The sequence below is a fragment of the Crocodylus siamensis genome, chromosome 1, assembly GCF_052110815.1.
Source record: "Crocodylus siamensis isolate JL-2025a chromosome 1, ASM5211081v1, whole genome shotgun sequence".
NCBI lineage: Eukaryota > Metazoa > Chordata > Crocodylia > Crocodylidae > Crocodylus > Crocodylus siamensis.
The window spans coordinates 42,905,608-42,924,936 of NC_143395.1; the positions used below are offsets into that span (position 1 = coordinate 42,905,608).

General features: G+C 42.8%; 1 protein-coding gene across 8 annotated transcripts in view; it reads left to right on the plus strand.

Annotated features, from left to right (window-relative positions):
* The window catches only part of MCPH1 (microcephalin 1), a 241,711-nt gene that overhangs the window by 191,612 nt on the left and 30,770 nt on the right, over nt 1-19,329 (plus strand). For 7 of the 8 annotated variants that reach the window (XR_016440311.1, XM_090033401.1, XM_090033411.1 and 4 more), the window contains one exon: nt 16,627-16,864. Coding sequence is in view for 7 of the 8 variants with exons in the window: in XM_090033401.1 (XP_089889527.1) it covers nt 16,627-16,864 (238 nt within the window). In the remaining variant the exon portion in view is untranslated. Of the gene's footprint in view, nt 1-16,626; nt 16,865-19,329 lie in introns of those variants that run through there. The other variant, XM_090033446.1, reaches the window with a different exon arrangement.

The window sequence follows — 19,329 nt, forward strand, 5'->3', positions numbered from 1 at the left end:
TGGGTACTGCATTCAGTGAGAGCCTTTACAGGTAAAGGGCTACTGCTCAGTAAATCAGATGGCAAAATCAAAGCATATACTACTCTGAAGCATATGTTACATTATGGAGCACCAAGTGTTAAAATTCTCCTGCTTAGTAGTGCAATGCTATTACTTTCACATACTATTAGGTTTCATAAGGCTGAAAATGTTACACTGCTCAAAGGTAGTGGAAATAGCATCAAACCAACATGCTCAGCACTAGAATTCAGAATAAAAAGTTTTCACTCTGTATTGATGCCACGTGAGCAATGTCACTATTTGATTCTATCATTTTTTCATCCTGTTTAAATATTGACACCTTGGAGAGAAAAAACTAGAACCTCTCTCTTTAAACCTACGGGAGACAATGAACTGTAATGTGAATATCCTTGATCCCTGTAGGATCTTGCAGATTCTGCAAATTCCTCACAGTAGGAAAACTGTACTTTTCAGTACTCTTCACTGCATGAAGCCATTCTTTATCAGAAGCAGGCTGATACTTCACTTCTTTGTGTGCTTTGCCTGCTCCCTTGAACTTCAAGGCTAGGTTACGTTATACATAAACCAGTATACGTGATCAAAAACCAGTCTAAACCTGCAACAGAACAGAAGTTCAGCACACAGACCAATTTAAAAATGGCAGAACCTGGTTTAAGATAGACCTGGATGGATATAATATTAGACTTAATCAGTTTAGGTTAGCGTGGTATGTCAAACTTCTGTACCAGATCCAAATATACATGGGGCTCCACATATGTGTTTTGCTTTCAGATTTTTACCAAGTGATGCACTGTCTGAAAATGTATGGCTATGCAGGTGTGCTGTTTCCTAAAAATGAAATAACTTGGGGTTATGTTTTCCCTTGGTTTTTTATGTTTTCCCTTGGTTTTTATACAGAATTACAGTGTCAGCAAATACAAATATTATTAACTTAGACTGAGCTCTATTATCTACAATGAAATCCTATTAAAATTATTGACTCAGACCTTTAAAGATTCCATCAGAAGTGCTAACCAGCTGTATTAAACACACTTACTGTTTATGAGTCTGTGTTTTGTCAAAAATACAGCTTAATAAAGTATGCAGTCTGATTTCTCACTCTGTTGCACCAATTTTCCACTGAAGTAATTCCATTAATTTCAGTCGTAGGACCAGCATAAAAATAGAATAAAAGTGAGGAATCAATCCTTCAGTGCTTAATGAGCAAATCCTGTTCTGGAAGAAGTAAATAACAGGACTTCTATACTTGGTCTTCATATATAACCTATGTGAGAATGTGCAGCCTTTTGCCTGAAATGTTATGTTCAGGATGCTTAGATTCAATAAATGTTTATTTTTGCCATTTTTCAAGCATAGTAACCAGTATGGTTAACACTTTATAAGTTCTGCAAGTATGTTACTGGATTTTGAACCTTTCTAACACTAGCCTATCAGAGCTGAAATATGCATGTATGGTAGTAAAATACAAATTCAAAAGTACATTTTGAAAGCAAAATATGTCTACCTCTCAGGTAGCTGTAAAGTTTATATAAACAGTAGATTTTATTTGATATCATACTGTTGAAGCTTGATAAATGGACTATCTTTAGCCTAAATGTAACATTTCTTTTATACATAGTGATTTAGGGCAATACTCTCCTTCTACTTGAAGAATAATATTTTTACAACCATATTTCAGGCTGGAAATTGCTTCTAGTATGCCATTTTGTAAATAAAAACTGCTCTTGACAGTAGTTTCAATGATGAATAATTTCCTAAGTACCTCTAAAAACAGGTCAACATTTCTTCTTATGTTTCATAGATTTCATAGACATTAGGGCTGGAAGGGACCTCGGGAGATCATCGAGTCCAGCCCCCTGCCCAAAGGGCAGGAAGTCAGCTGGGGTCATAGGATCCCAGCAAGATAAGCATCCAATTTACTCTTGAAGGTGTTCAATGTAGGTGCTTGAACCACCTCCGCTGGCAGACTGTTCCAGACCTTGGGGGCTCGGACAGTAAAGAAATTCTTCCTTATGTCCAGCCTGAAACGGTCTTGCAGGAGTTTGTGACCATTCGACCTCGTCATCCCTTGGGGTGCTCTGGTGAACAGACATTCCCCCAGATCCTGGTGGTCACCCCGATAAACTTATAGGTGGCCGTCAGATCACCCCTGAGCCTGCGCTTTTCCAGGCTAAAGATTCCCATGGCTCTCAGCCTGTCATCATAAGATCTGTTTTCCTGACCTCTGATCATGCGCGTGGCTCTCCTCTGGACTCTCTCAAGCTTCCCCACATCCTTTTTGAATTGTGGAGCCCAAAACTGGACACAGTACTCCAGCTGCGGCCTCACCAAGGCCGAGTACAAGGGGATCTGCTCGAGAAGCATCTATGGATGCACGCCAGCATTTTGGTCGCTTTACTAGCCGCAGCATCACATTGCAGGCTCATGTTCATCTTGTGGTCAATGATGACCCCCAAGTCTTTTTCTTCTGTAGTGCTAACCAACGTAGCACTGCCGAGCCTATAAGGGTGCTGCAGGTTTTTCCTCCCAAGGTGGAGAACCTTGCATTTTTCAGTGTTAAACACCATGAGGTTCTCGTCTACCCATTTGCTGAGCTTGTCCAGGTCAGCCTGGATCACCCGCCTATCTTCTGGCGTGGATGCTTTGCCCCAAAGTTTGGTGTCATCAGCGAACCTGGACAGTCCACTCCTAACTCCAATGTCCACATCGTTAATGAAGATGTTGAACAGTATGGGTCCCAGGACAGAGCCTTGAGGGACCCCACTGGTCACAGGGCACCATGATGAGTGACTGCCATCAATCACAACCCTCTGGGTCCGACCACGGAGCCAATTTCCCAGCCAGCGGATCGTGGTGGAGCCAAGGCCGCAACTGGGCAGTTTGGCCAAGAGGTGATCATGGGATACCAGATCAAAAGCTTTTTTGAAGTCAAGATATATGACATCAATCTCTTCTCCCTTGTCCAGATAATAGGACAAATGGTCATAGAAGGAAATGAGATTGGTCAAACAAGACCTACCCGCAACAAACCCGTGCTGGCTGTCCCTTAGAATGTTAGCCTGGGCCAGTCCATCAAGGATGGCCTCCTTAATAAACTTTTCTAAGATCTTCCCCAGGATAGAAATCAGGCTAATGGGCCTGTAGTTAGCCGGATCCACTCTCCTCCCTTTCTTGAAGATCGGCACCACATTGGCCTTCTTCCAGTCTTCGGGCACTACACCGGAGCGCCAGGAGTTTTCAAAGATCCGTGCCAGGGGCTGGGCTCTGACGCTCACCAGCTCCTTGAGTACTCTGGGGTGCAGATTGTCAGGGCCAGCTGACTTGAAGGTATCCAGCTTCTCAAGGTGTTCCTTCACGAGGTCAGCATTGATGGAGGGTAGGGGATTCCCCTCACCCAGATTTCCCTGTCCCATAGCAGGCATGGGCATCCTGTGTGACTGATGAAAGACTGACGCAAAGTACCTATTTAATAGGTTGGCTTTTTCCTGGGCATCAGTTATCAGTTGCCCCATCTGGTTTAGCAGGGGTCCAACATTGCCCTTGCTTTTCCTCCGGCTCCCCATGTATCTGAAAAAGGACTTTTTGTTGTCCTTGATGCCTGAAGCTAGTTGGAGTTCAGTTGCAGCCTTGGCTTTCCTGGTTTGGTCCCTGCAGGGGATTCCACCACATGAATCTGAGTAGCCACTCCAGAGTACAATACTGGGAGGCTGTACCCCTAATTCACTGGAGCAAAAAGATTGATTTATAACTATAAAATGAATCATTCCTTTCTAAACCTCTTCTGTAACTTAAATTTATATTCTAAACCAAATTCATTTTTAATTATACTCTGATCATTTGGACAGTGTCATCTTACCTTTAGACTAAAAACACCTATAAAAACTTGGTATTTCAGCTAACTTTCAGCAGCATCCAAATAAACAGTATGTTCTAGGTGTATAGCCTTCCACTCCTGAGCTATCTTTTCCTTTTCTTGTACCTTACAGATAAAAACAGAAGACAGAACACTTAATATAGAAACCACCTTATAGTGTGACATTGGTATAAATCAGAATGAATTCCACTGGAGTCAATATTTAAACCTCTGAAAGTGAGATAATTACTATCAATACTCTGACTTGTCTCAGAAACCTTTCTCTTATCTCCTCCCTCTGCTAAGTTGTTTCCTGTTGCTGTTATTATAACCAGGGATCCAGGTTTTCTGTTTGCTGTGGAAAAACATGGATTTTCTCCTTTAACTGAGAAAAATGCAGATTTTGTCTTTTAAAGGAGAAGAACATTGGAAACAGTGGGTTTCCCCTTGCAGAATGGTACCATTCCAGCCTGCAAGGGGCTGCAGGGAGCGATCAAACAGGAGATGCCACATGTATGTGTGCATGCACATGCATGCAGCAGCCAAGCAGTGGTAAAGAGCTCCCTCCAGGTAAGTCTGTGGGGGGGAGGGGCACAGGCCACACTTTGGACAGGGGGGAGGGAGCACAGGCCACATGGTAGGGGGAAGCGGGGGGGACAGCCACAGTTGGACCTGTGTCCTGGTGGACAAAGAAGGAAGTGTGAACTCTGATTTCCCATTGTAAAAACGCCAAAATCAAATGACAACATTTAAAGGTTTTTAGACTTTATTCTATTACTAGCCAATTGCCCGTCAGGAATGACAGGGAGGAAGTGTGCCCCACCCCATCTGGACCCACTCCCCCTTTACCTCCTCCTGCTTGGGGTTCGGGCAGGGGGAGGGGAGGAGTGGGCCCAGGCCTGATGCGAAGAAGGCCTGAGCCTGAGGGAGAGAAGATAGCTTGCCACAGCAGGGGAAGCAGCGGGCCCAGGTCAACCTGGGACGGGGGGGGTGTGGGCCCGGGCCTGAGGGGGGGAAGGGGTTCACTCCTCCCCTCCCCCAGCCACTGCCGCGTCTCCCCCCACTGCCACAGTGAGCCGGCTTCTCCCCCGGCTCAGGCTTGGTCATCCTACCCCCCACATTGGGCCTGAGCCCACTCCTCCCCTCCCCCAATGCCACCACCATAGCACACCTGCTATTCCCCTCAACAGACGCCAGGTCCACATCTCCCCCCACCACCACCGCCGTGGTCCTGCAAGCAGTGATGACAGAATGGGGGAAGGGGTGAGCCAGTGGCCTCACGCCTCACCACGGCATCTGGACCCCACTCCCCCTATGTGCTGCCCCCACCATCACCTGCAAGAAGTAAGGAGGGGACGAGGCCAGCTCCAGTGGCTAGCGCTGCTGGCCTTGCCCCCCTGTTCGTCCCCTGTGTCCCCACCACTGCCAGCTCCACCACTGCCAGCTCCTGTCAGCCAATCAGAGAACAAATAAAGCATTACAGACAGACAGACAGACTTAGACTTTTATAATATTAGAATAATGATTGAGGCACTTATAGGCTTGCAAATTGTTTGAAAATAGTAAATATATATATATATATGTATGTATGTATGTACACACACACACACGGTAAAGGCTCTGTTATCTGTCATCCCCCAAGAATGGGAAATGCTGGATAACAAAATATGCCGGTTAATTGAGCAGCCCTGGCTACCGCTTCTCCCACCTTGTCTGGGGCGTCCCTCTGCCCCTCCTGTGGCATCGCCATCCCTCCTGCTACATCACCGCCTGTCCCATGGGCTCTGCGGGACCAGGAGACGGGCCCTGCACAGCCACATGCAGCCTGTTATGCCCCCAGGCCGCGGGGACTCAGCAGCACAGGCTGCTTTGCCCCCAGCCGTAGGGGCTCAGAGAAACTGAAAGTGCCACAGTGGGCACTTCCAGTTTCACTTTATCTTACAAGCTGGCATGCCAGTTAGTAGATCATGCCAGCTTGTAAGATGACGGATAGTGCAGCTTTTACTGTATATAGCGCTGTTTGAATTTAAGTGTGGAAAATATGTGGATTTGGGGGGGGTTTTAAACTGAGAAATCGTGATTTTTTTTTTTTTAATCAGAGAATTTATGATTTTTAAACAGAGAAAATCAGGATGCCCGGTTATGCCTTGGGCTCTGACACTATAAATAGATGCATCTATGTGGACCTAAATAATTTTTCTGAGTCCCATCAAGGTATTGCTTGTTAGTCAGAGACGTGTTTTTATCCACTTGCTAAAAGTGCCAGGCACAATATCTGTTTCTTCAGGAGGAAGAATTAAAAATGTAATGGATAAATTAAAAAATCCTGCTATTGTATTTGCGCACTGTATTTTAAAAAAAAATGTGTTGCATATATTAGTTCTGCTATTTTTAATAAGTTAACAATCAATCTGAAAAGTTAAAAATGTCGATGAGACATTAAAAGCAGAAAAATGGTGCATTTTATTATTGTAATGAAGAAAGGCTGTATTACCAGATTGTAGACGCTCAGTAACTTCTTTTTTCTTTGTATGTAACAATCATCTTAAATCCTTAGTTAAAAGTACTAAATTATTAATATATTAATTAATACACTAAACATTGCAAGGAAGGCCCCTCTGTCGGTTCATCTCGCTGATAAAAGAACTTACTAAGTTAATACCTACATCTTGAACAGTGACTACAGCTAGTCACACTTTCTTCTCAGATCCTCCCAATAGGAATAAAGTTAGTATAAAGAATCTGTATCAGTGTTTGATACCATAGCAGGTACTGATTGTGCTGAGTATATTCTCACTGTGACACTTTGTAATACAACTAGCCAGTTCTCATGCATACAGTTTGTGTAAATTCTGAGCTTACTTTTGGGGCCTGAAATTTTCCCATGCTCGGCCTTGGCTCATGATGAATGTATTTATTTTAAACTGTTGGGCAAAATCTCTCAAAGTGCAAAAAATTAGCAGTACTCCTAGAGGGTTATAAACTCTTTGTTGTTGCAATGGCAACTGGTCAATTCAGTTTTAACAGCTAGATTGTGATCTAGTTGAAATTGTGGGCAATCATCTCCTTTTCAGGGAGCAGCATATGCACAGTGACTTACCAATTCCATTGCCTTGCAGGTAGGTAGGCATGAAAGCAACTTTAGCCTTGAAAAGTCATTGTGTTCCCCTAACAAAAGGTTTCCCATTATCTCTACCTTCTGAATAAGAAGTGTAAAGACCCTTTTCTCCCTCTCAATCACACATATGATACAAGCACAGAGTCTGGCTAGCAGGCTACAGTTAAATAAGGCAGGAAAAGTAAATTTCGTGTCCAAAAAGGAACCTTATTTTGGTCTATACTTATTCTATTTTGTATTCCTATTTTTTTAGTAAATATATAAATTAATACCATAAACTGTGATTAACAAAGAAACACGAATACCAAAGCACGAGTTGCACAAAGCAACTCAACTTAGCAGTGATGTTGAACGCTCTTCATCTATGTTACCTGACATATGATTAGCTGTGCAGATTTAACAGTACATCAGCGCAATTCAGGATGGGTTTGATTTAAATCAAATTAATTTAAATCATGGTTTAAATCACAATTAAATCACTGGTCAGGACACCTAGATTTAATCATTGTTTTCTGGAAAAAGTGCATTCTTCTTGTTTGATGTAACCTTAATAAATATTATACACAACTCAGAGATAGATGTATTTCCAATTCACTAGATTAATCATAGATATTTGGGGGATATTTTTGCCATGCTGTATTAGGAGGACATGAAATGAGCACTGCAGCCATATGTTATTAGCTTGGGACTTTTTTCGCCTCTAAATTTCTTCTCATTTTTTATTTCTTCTGTCTTTTACAGCCTGGCAAGCCTGCTGCTATGATAGGTTTTCCCTTGTACTATACCATTCCCTCACTAGATCTCAAATCAATGGAGAGGCTGTACTCAGAAACTTACCCCTCAAGACTTCTGCCCAAAATGTTTCTTTTGTTTCTACTACCCCTCCCTCCTTGCATTTATCTCTAGACTGCTCCTCCTTGCCCAGATCTGCTCCACCCCCAACAATCCTCTGTTCATTTCACTTCTTCAAACTTTGCACTTTTAGAGAGTGGTAAGGGCTTGACTCTGTGTACACAAACTTTCAGAGAGACAGTAGGGCAGATGAGTAAGTAATCAGATCTGTTATCTCTCATCTCCATATACTGCTGTTAACAAGGATGTTCTCTCTGGATACACAAATCCACAGTTTGAGAAATGAAACTAAGCATCACAGAGATGCTTAATGGGATCTTCTAGACTGAGCACTGAGTCCCATTGGGTAGAGTGTTTTTCTTTAATCTTTACTAATCTATAGAGTAGCCTGTGGGAATTCCATAATATTGGGCTCCTAATATAGTCCATGGCCTATTGTGACCTCTTTGTAAGACTTTTCTAAAAAGGTTACATGAATAGATTGTCTCAAATAGTATACAGTTAGAAGTTATAATCCCTAGTCCATGATGATATCTTTGATCTTTAATATATCTTAAATTAAAACTATCTTTATATTGGTTTATTTTTTAAAGACATCTTAACAAAAAAATAAGAAAATGCAATTAAATTAAAATATTACATAAATTTTAAAAATCCTTTTTTAATTTAAAAAAATTACTGATTTTTATCCACCCTGGTGCAATTGCTGATTTTCACATTAACTTAACGCAAGTATATGTCCAGCAGTAAGGTCTGCTGTACACATAAAGTAGCTTTTCATAATTAACTCGGAAAATAAATGTTTTCAGGAAAAATGTTTGAACAAGTAGGAGTACAATAGGCACTTTTAAATCATGTCCCTAAAATGTGTGAAACAGCAGGATGGCAATCAATTTTAACTGTACATTCTGCATCTAAGAAACCCATGTCCTGTTGGATTTTTAACATAAACAAATCTTGTCAACCCTAATCAGTTTCATCTTGGAAACCCTAGAGCTCCAGGCTAACAAAAGCAGCATGGCAAGTTTAGCCAAAAGGCCTCTTAGAATCAAATGTGATGTTTAATTTTAGATAAACTAACATTAGATTAACATTTCTGGCTGATTATTTTTTCTCTTTTCAAATGTAGTTTATCCATTTAAATAGGCATCTCTGGAAGTTAGTCAGTCTGACAAAGGAGCCACCAAAGATAGGTCGATGTTTGTCCTGAGGCTGTTTCTGGGTTGTTTGTTTTCCTTTATAAGAGCTTATTTATTTATTTATTGTATTTTTAAATTTATTGCCCTTCTTAACCACTCCAGGAAGCATTTGTCTAGTTGCTTGGTGAATACATATTTTTAAATAAATGGGTGTTCTTGAAAACCAGTGGCTGCAATCCCATGAATACCAGAATCATGCTGTTTATTTGTACATCCATGGATGCCCACTTGATCTTGCTCAAGGAGGTCAATAGGAAAGCTCTCTTTGACTTCAGTAAAGCAGGATTAGGCACCATATCTTTCCTGAACACTATAAACTCTCAGAACAATAAACAGTTACAGCACATTTCTTGGACTAGATTTCATTCCTTTTGCCTTGCTTAACTATGTCAGCTTCTGCTTTCCGTGTAAGCTAAAGCACAGGGAGAATCACCTAATTGTAATCTCAGCAGAGCAGCCAAGATCTTCATGAGCACAAAGAGCTGTATGCTCCAGTCAAAGGTGGTATAACCAGAATGGGATTGACTTATTTGAAGGGTAGTACAGAGGGATATGGCACAGTTACTGGCTGAACCCTATCTGTATATAAGCTTAAAATTTTACTTTTGTTCATCTAGCACTAGCAGTGTTCTCAGGTGTTGCGTTAGTTTTCTCTTTTAGTTGCACCTTTATCTGAGGTTGTGAAATTTCATTATAGACATGCTTGTAACATGGATGAGTAGTGTTCTTACAGTAAGTAAACACACTGTTGCACCAAGATCTTAAGTGCCTGAAGTCACACTGAGTCAATGGAGAGAGACCAGAAATTTCTAGGACTGTGATTCCCCCATCCCCTATTCTATTAAAGGCTAAACAGACTACAGACACCCCAAACTTCACCACTTCACCTTCCTCAGTGATTTTGGTTTCATATTCAGCTTTGGTGTGAAAATTCTAAGCATTAACAATGACTTCCAGTTTCCCAGTCCCAGCTGCTATCATCAACAGCATTTCAACTTAAATTTTTGCTTTCCTGTCTTCTCACTGTTACCAGAGCACTTACTCGTCATTTCAATGCCATCTTACTGAGTTCCAACAAAAGAATGGGCACAGAAGATATTGCAAAGTTTGGCAAATCTGAGTTATCATTGTTAAAAGAACCTTGTGTTTTCTATTTCTTGCTTTTTTCATTTTAATTAGGCAGAATATGACATTATATTAATGTGGTTTATGTTTTTATTAGACACATAGTTAAACTTAGAGGAGACAGTGCTTAACGTGTGAAGACTGAATTGCTTTAGCCTCAGGCATTCTGACTGTCTGTACTTAGCCATATAGGCTAGGGACAGAAGTTACATACAAACCAGTTTAAATTATCAGAAACCAGTTCAAACCTGTAACAGAACAGAAGTTCAGCATAAACCAGTTTCAAGATGAATAAACTGAGTTTAAGATAAACCTGGATGGATGTAGTGTTAAACTTAAGTGATTTATGGAACTTCTGTTCCAGATCCCCTCCCAACCCAAGTTACCTCACAGTCCTCCAGCATCCCGGGATTCTTTGCATCCCCTAGGCTGTGCTGTCTGCTCCAGTGGAGCGGGGCTAGCTGTGTCCCCAGCTGTCACAAAGCAGAGGCATTAAAGCCTCTGCTCCCTAGCCTGATTCCTGCCTGCACCTCTCAGCCTGGCAGGATGGGAAACAAGGGAATAGACCCCCACACCCCTTAGCCTTGGTCTGCACAGCACAGGTGGAGGCAAAGCTCCCAAAATGGGAGCTTTTCATCCCCTGCAGCCTGGTGACCTGGGCCGGGATCAGCTCAGTCCCACCCCTTCACCAGCCACCTGTCTCTTTGAGAGGTGGGGGGAACACACATTCCCAGCCACTACAAGCACCCCCAGGGGCTCTGCACGGCAGGGGAAAGGTGTTGGGCCACGTTGTGCATTTCCCCAGCCCCACACCTCTCAGAAGGGCTGGCAAGGGGGCAGGACTGGGGCTTTCCCAGCTGACTCGCTGGGCTGTGGGTGGGGGAAAAGCTCCTCTGTGGGGGTTTCCCTCCTCCCCCCCATGCCATGCACCCCTGCTCAGGGGCCAGTGGCAGGCTGGGGATACTTTTTTCTCCCTTGCCCCTCCTCTGTCTGTCATAGAGGCGGGTAACTAGTGAGAGGGCAGGGCTGAGTTAAGATGTCCTGATAACTCTCCCCATCCCTATGGCTGACAGCAGGGGGTGGGGACGTGTCCAGCAGTCAATCAAGTTTAGGCTACCAGTTGGCTGGGTTTGGCACCCTTCAGCAGTGTCTGGCATGACAGGAGGCATATGTGAGCGCCCCCCAAGGTCCTGCCCTGTAGTGCAGTCTTCTGCCTGTTTTGGCCACTAAAACACTGAATATCAGTTCAGTTCATTATTGGTCCAATCTACACAGCATATAAAAACCTACGAAGATTGAATCAATTCCACCTCAGGCTGTACTTACTCATAAAGCTCTAAAATGCCAGAAGGCGGTATTTTAGTGAACAAGTCATCAAGGATATTTGCCATCTCACTTATCAAATTTAGGATGCTCCTGGAATAAGTACTGGTAATGGAAACCTGAATAGCAGCTTTTCAAAAAACGAATAAATAAAATGATGCTGCCTTTTTCCTTTTTGCCAAATCCTGGCATAAAAAAATTGACAGATCACCACAGCTAATTTAGGACATCAGAATGAAATTGTTTTATATTGCTGTACTGGAATGAAACCACAGGCACTTAAAAGGCTTGACCTGCTGCAACATGCAGCAGCCATTACTATTGACATCATTTTGAATCATTGTTTTAGGACTCGTATCATTTCATGTTGCAATAAATTGATTTTTGAAAAGCCTTATCCTTCTGTTACAAGGATTTGATTATTTCAGCTCTGGCTAGTTTAAAGGAAATGTTTATCCCTTACCAAAAACTTTAGTATGTCACAAGTACCCTGACCAAAATAGTTCTACACTTTTGTTTATATTGGAAATGAAAGAAATGGCTTTTCATTCCAGTGCTTGATCTGCCCTTTCTAGTGTACACTAGGACTATGAGAAGAGAGAATTGCCAGAGTTGCTTTATGTACATCAAACAAATTTGTTTAATTTTAAGTTCAATGAACCCTAACTGTGTTAAGGACTGCACGGTATTTATAAGGACTTATATTTAACATGTAATAAGTATAGTATATTCCATTACATATACCATTTCTTTAATCTTTAACCAGAAGTTAGCTGGTGTAAGCTATTTTATGTCTGTTCATTCTACAGTAGAAGTAAATTGGTGGTTTGCCACTAATTTCAAGGATTTAAGATATTTAACAAGTATGTGGCTACAACAGTGTTAAATATCCAACATATACAAAATCCACTTTTACAGGCTTACCTAAGGATGGAAATAGATGTTGCCTTTGTGCCACTATAAAAATCTTGTGGTGACAGAGTAACAGTAAATAGATGTCTATTGCTTTTGTGGCATCACAATGTGGCTATGACAAAAGGTAGAAATAAAATGTGCCACTTAATTGCAATGGACATCTATTTGCCTTATGGCAGAAGAGCATAGGCAGGTCTGGTGGGCTGTGACAGGCATTTCTGGAGCTTGAGGGGCTGGTCCTGTGTGCCCTGGGAAATCCCCTGGGATTGCAGTGGAGTCTCCTAGCTCTCCCTGTCTCCAGAGATGCAGTCCTGGGATCTCTGGGGCATATCTCTGGAAGCAGAGAAGTCGGGGCTCACTACATGCAGTGGCATGCCTATGGCAATCTCTAGAAACCCCAGAGATTGCCAAAGATGCATCTCTGGAAGCAGGCAACATGTCTCCCATTGTCCTAGAAAATCAATGGGTGGGACAAGTGACACATGCTTAGCCCAGATAAGTGAATCAATTGGGGCTCGCACAGCTGATCTGCTTCATTTGGAGACATCTGTTTCTAGCCTTAGTGTCTTCTACAGCTGGCACAAAGTCAGATATAGGTTTGAGTTTAGAATATCGTTGTCTAAACAGTCAAAGTCTTCAGTGGACCTGGGCTAGCTCAAAAGATGGCTACTATATTTAAGATATAGATTTTATGGTCTCTGTTTGAACAGTGATATATATATCCACATATAACCACAGAGATAAGAAGGCTTTTGATACAGTCTCCCGCAACATTCTCCCAGGCAAGCTAAGGAAATATAGGCTGGATGAATGGACAGTAAGATGGATAGAAAAGTGGCTGGAGCATTGGGCTCGGAGGGTAATAATCAATGGCTCAATGTCTAGTTGGCAGGTGGTATTAAGTGGAGTGCCCCAGGGGTCAGTCCTGGGGTTGTTTTTGTTCAATGTCTTCATCAATGACCTGGAAGATGACACAGAGTGCACCCTCATCAAGTTTTCAGATGACACCAAGCTGGGGGAAGTAGTAGATATGCTGGAGGGTAAGGCTAGGATTCAGAGTGACCTAAACAAATTGGAGGATTAGGCCAAAAGGAATCTCATGAGGTTCGACAAGGACAAGTGCAAAGTCCTGCACTTAGGACTGAACAATCCCATGCACCAGTGCAGGCTGGGGGTTGACTGACTGGGCAGCAGCTCTGCAGAAAAATGTGTCCAGTTTTGGGCCCCTCACTACAAAAAGTATATGGACAAATTGGAGAGTCCAGAGAGGGCAACAAAATGGTTTAGGGGCTGGGGCACATGATTTTTGAGGACAGATTGAGGAACTGAGCTTATTTAGTTTGGAGAAGAGAAGGCCAAGAGGGGATTTAATAGCAGGCTGCCCCCCTCAGACCCCAGGGGAGGCACACCTAGGCCAAGGGTTAGTGAGGAACTAGTTAGGGAGCTTCTGGAGGAACTGGACGTATTCAAGTCAGCCGGTCCAGACGATCTCCACCCTGGAGTACTAAAGGAATTGACTGAGGTCATTGCAGGACCCCTGGCACGGCTTCATCAGCACTCGTGGTGCTCTGGTGTGGTACCAGAGGACTGGAAGAGGGCCAACGTGGTTCCCATCTTCAAAAAGGGGAAGAAGGAGGACCCGGGAAACTATAGGCCAGTTAGTCTTATCTTGATCCTAGGCAAGGTGTTTGAGAAAATTATTCTGGCACACACGAGGGGCCAGAAGGGGATTTCATGCTTAGGGGCAACCAACACGGGTTCATCAGTGGCAGGTCCCGTCAGACCAACCTGGTGGCCTTCTATGATCAGATCACCAAATCATTAGATGCAGGGGTAGCAGTGGACATAGTCATCCTGGACTTTCGGAAGGCCTTTGACACTGTCTCTCACCCCATTCTCATTAAGAAACTGGGGGACTGTGGTGTCGACACCCACACAGTTAATTGGGTTGCCAACTGGCTGGAGGGCTGCACCCAGAGAGTGGTGGTAGATGGGTCATTTTCAACCTGGAGGGATGTGGGCAATGGGGTTCCGCAGGGCTTGGTCCTCAGGCCCGCACTGTTCAACATCTTCATCAGTGACTTGGACGAGGGGGTAAAAAGCACCCTGTTCAAATTTGCTGATGACACTAAGATGTGGGGGGATGTGGGCACGCTAGAAGGGAGGAATAGACAGGTTACAAGGGTGGGCGGATGAGAATAGGATGGGATTCAACACAGACAAGTGCAAAGTGATGCACCTGGGGAGGAAGAACCAGCACCATACCTACAGGTTGGGGAACTCCATCCTTGTCAGTACAGAGGCAGAAAAGGATCTTGGAGTCATCATTGACTCCAAGATGAACATGGGCTGGCAGTGTGGGGATGCAGTCAGGAAGGCCAACCGTACCTTGTCATGCATCCTCAGATACATCTCGAGCTGCAGTTGGAGTACTGCGTCCAGTTCTGGGCGCCGCACTTCAAGAGGGATGTAGACAACATGGAGAGGGTCCAGAGGAGGGCCACTCGCATGATCAGGGGGCAGCAGGGCAGGCCCTACAAGGAGAGGCTACGGGACCTGAACCTGTTCAGCCTCCAGAAGAGAAGGCTGAGGGGGGATCTAGTGGCCTGTTACAAACTAGTCGGGGGGACCAGCAGGCACTGGGGAAGTCTCTGTTCCCCTGAGCACTGCCAGGAGTGACCAGGAATAACGGTCACAAGCTGGCAGAGGGTATATTTAGGCTGGATATCAGGAGGCGCTACTTCACGGTCAGGGCGGCTAGGATCTGGAACCAACTTCCAAGAGAAGTGGTGCTGGCTCCTACCCTGGGGGTCTTTAAGAGGAGGCTAGATGAACACCTACCTGGGCTTGTTTGACCCCAGTACTCTTTCCTGCCATGGCAGGGGGTCGGACTAGATATCTACTTAGGTCCCTTCCGACCCTAGAAACTATGAAACCTGAAGGGGAGTTTGAAAGAGGATGGAACTAGACTGTTCTCAGTTGTGGCAGATGATGGAACAAAGAGCAACCATCTCAAGTTGCTGCAAGGCAAGTTTAGGTAAATATTAGGAAGAATTTTCTTTCTAGGAGGGTATTAAAACACTGAAACAGGTTACCCAGAGACGTGGTGGAAGCTCCAACCTTGGAGGTTTTTAAGGCTCAGCTGCACAAAGCTTTGGCTGGGATAATCTAGTTGGAGATGGTCCTGCTTTGACCAGGGGATTGAACTAGAGGACCTCCTGAGGCCCCTTATAACCCTAATTTTCTATGATTCTATAAGATGGAGCTTTTCAGCATCTTGACCACATTATTGGAACTACTAGCTACAAGACCTAAACATATCCACCATGCTCAGTTTCCAAAGAGAATCATAAAGCCACTTTAATTAACATCAACTTTTTGTAAAAAAATAGCATAAATATGTGACAGAAAGATAAATCCTTCTACCTCCACTGCAAGAAGAGAGAGAATTCAGGGGAGAATGGAGAACCAAATGGAGCTTCTGTTTCAACTACCTTCTGTCTTTATATATTTGTAAGCATATTGGGTGAGCACTGTAAAAAAGTACCTGGAAAGTCTGTTCAGCCTTTATCATCATAATATGTTTGTCTTTGTGGCCACAGGCTATACTTGTCTAAAGCATGATTGTTCAGTCCCTGGCTTCCAGACCAGAACTCACCTCTTGTGTGATCTCACCCCTGGGGAGTCCCGTAGGCTGTGGTCCTGTGTGTTAGGTTGGGCATGCAGGGTGGCACAGGACTTAATCCCAAGATGTGGGTGTGGGAAGGGCCCCCTGGAGCCTGATCCCAGCATGTAAGACAGGGCAGAGGCAGCACAGGGCCCCCAGAGCCCAACGCCTGCACACAGGACCGGGTGGCAGCAGCATGGGGCCCCAAAGCCCAATCCTGGCACACAGGGTCTAGTATAGCCCACAGACTGGTCCCCATGCCTTTTGTCTGGCCCACTGCATCAAAAGGTTTAGTGGCACTAGTCTAAAGTGTTCTGAGGTACTTTGGTATGAATACTAATGGGAAGACATTATTAAAAAGAATTGTTTTAGCATTTTAGCAAAAGACAAATCTAGATATAGTTTTGCTGTCAATCAATTTTTTCAACTCTATATAAAATTTGCATTAATATACAGTAATTCTTTTTCTGAAGGCAAAGCCTAATTTTACTTACCAGTTATAAACAGAAGTAATACATATTCATTAGTAATTTCCTTATTTCTTTCCAAACAGATCTGCAGACTTCAACGCCACCTATCAACAGAAAAATACCAGCAGGATCTTTTTAAAAATCAGCCTGTAATGTTTATATCTCTTACCAGTCAACCGCCCTGTGACAAGTTAAGTGAACTTGTACGATTATGTGGAGGAAAAGTTTGTAAAACCCTGCGTCAGGCAAAAATCTGCATAGGAGAATATTTGGGAAAGCAGCAACCTGAAATAAAATATTTATCAGAAAAATGGATATTAGGTAAGTTATGTTATTTTAACCCAAATAAAATATTATGAAATGTGCATTCAAACACTAAATACAGGCAGTCAGAAGGTCACCAGAGTTTATGGAAAGAGGAGAATGGCACAGCTCCGCCACATTTTTAGGAAAACCTATTTCCAAGCTGTAGAGACTTTCTTGTAAAAGTGGGGCTGCATTGATATTAGGACTCATCATTGTGAATTTGACCAAGCACCATGCCATGCAAAGCACTTCATATTGTACCATGTACCTTTACTATGCATTGTTTCATTTGTCATTGATATTCAGCTAAACTAAGGTATGGAAAAATATCCAAGGACAATGTCCCCAGGCGAAACATAAATACATCTTTTGCATGATTATTAAAAAGAACAAGATTCTCAGCTGATGAAAATTGAGTCATAGCTCATCGTAACTCAGAGATACTAACATAAACCATATATAGTATGTACATACCTGAAGGTTATTAGTGTAACCACTGATATTGTGGCAGAAGGTTTTCTTTCTAAAATCCCTGGGTGCTAAGTTCCTAGGATTTAATGGTTCTGGGATGCAGGGTAGGGCTTTTTGTTCATGTGCTTGTTTCCTTAATAGACACCATAGGAATTAATTGTAAATATGAGCTTTTTGCCAGAAACTGGGTGTAGATGTACAACTCCCCCTTCCCATATAAAAGTTATGGTGATCAACTTGGGGTTCAGAACTGCAGGTTGAGTGTGTCTATCTTTAGGTAAGATACAAGTCTTCTTCTAAGAAGGATGTTTTTACATAATGAAGCCCAAGAAAATAAGATATTGGTACTCTGAAATAGTTATCTTGCCAATAAATCAGCTTCACACTCTGGCTCTTGAGCAGATAATTACTTGGGTACAATGGTGTGGTACATAGAGCTAAATTATTGAAGACAGAAAAAGGAAGTCCTAATTAGGTGTTAATAAAATCAGTCTGTTTTTATCATGAAGCATGACTGAGAACATCTGAAGGTTCAAAAACGGTTACTGAAGGGGAAAAAACACTTGTCTAAACATAAGTGTATTTGATACTTCAGAAAAGAAAAGATAGAATCATAGAGTAGGAACAGAAATGAGTTTCTATTTAGAAACATTATAAATTGTCCTGCAAAGTGAAAGGTATGATCTACTATTCACCAGTTTCATAGCAGAATTAAAGAACTCATGTGCCAAAAAAAGAGAGGATTAGATAAGAAAGCATATTGTGGTATGTAAGGACTCCCGAGAACCAGAAACAGGGTCAGAGTGCAAGGTTGAAAATGTGATATGGTAAATTAAACCAAACATCAGACATGTTAGTACTGCAAAAATAGCTCACAGTTGGACAGAAATAATTTGGATTAACACTCCATTCCATTTGAAATTGTACATAGTTCAATACCTACCCCTTCCTTTAATTACATAACGTTAATGTTGCTTTTTTCTCTGTTCATTTTTTCTCCCACTCCTGGGATCTTCTTTTTCTGCAGTGCTTTTTTGAGTATTAGAGAGTATAAGTGTGCTACATTCTAATGGGAAGTAATGGAATAGCTCTAGAATGGTCTGGCCAAATTGTTGTAACTTCATAATAATTTCCTTCTAATTTTATGCTGACCTGTTTTAAATGTCTGGCTTTTTTGTTGTTTGGGGGGTTTGTTTCACTGTCTAAATCATTTTAGAAGAACTATTAGCACTGGATAAAGATCCTTAAAATATATGAATGGAGTCTGGAGGTGAGATTTCCTGCACCTGACTACCAGAACAGGTATTAAGGTCAAAACATTCATAAGTACTGAGCTATTAGGTACCCAACTAGACTGGGACCATGATAGGTTGGGAAGCTGAGTCCTCAGCTTTAGAACATCATCATTAGGCAGGAGAGGTACTCTACTATTAATGTATCAGTGCCTGCGAAATCAGCAATCAAGCACATCTATTTGTAGCATGGGAGGCGCTGCACCCACAAAATGCTTTAGAGCCCAGCTGTCAAACATGCAGTCTTGCAGACCACATGCAATCATGATGCATCCTGTGGGTTCCCACCCATCACCCTTGCTGCTGCTGTTGGGTTCTCCAGACTCCCCCTTCCTCCTCCAACTTCTTTTTCCGCCCCTACACCTTGGGGGGGGGGGGGTGGCACGGAGCCTCAAGAGTTTGCACAACATGTCCAGCAAGGGGCCTGGCAAGTCAGCACAGCTCTCACAGTTGGGGAGACAGCTTTAAAGGAAGGGTACGGTTCTGTATTTCTACAGCTTGAGCCCTTCTCTACAAATGTGTCATTTCATATCTGAATCAGAACTTGTGGCAGAGGTTATATCTTTTATTAGACCAACTAAATATTTGCAAAAAAATGTATTTCTTTGCAAGCTTTCAAGTGCACACACCCTTCAAAGACTGTTCCAACTTTTATCTAAGCCTAATTTGCACAAAATGTACTATTCCAACCAGGAGATCTTACAACACCTTCAGCTC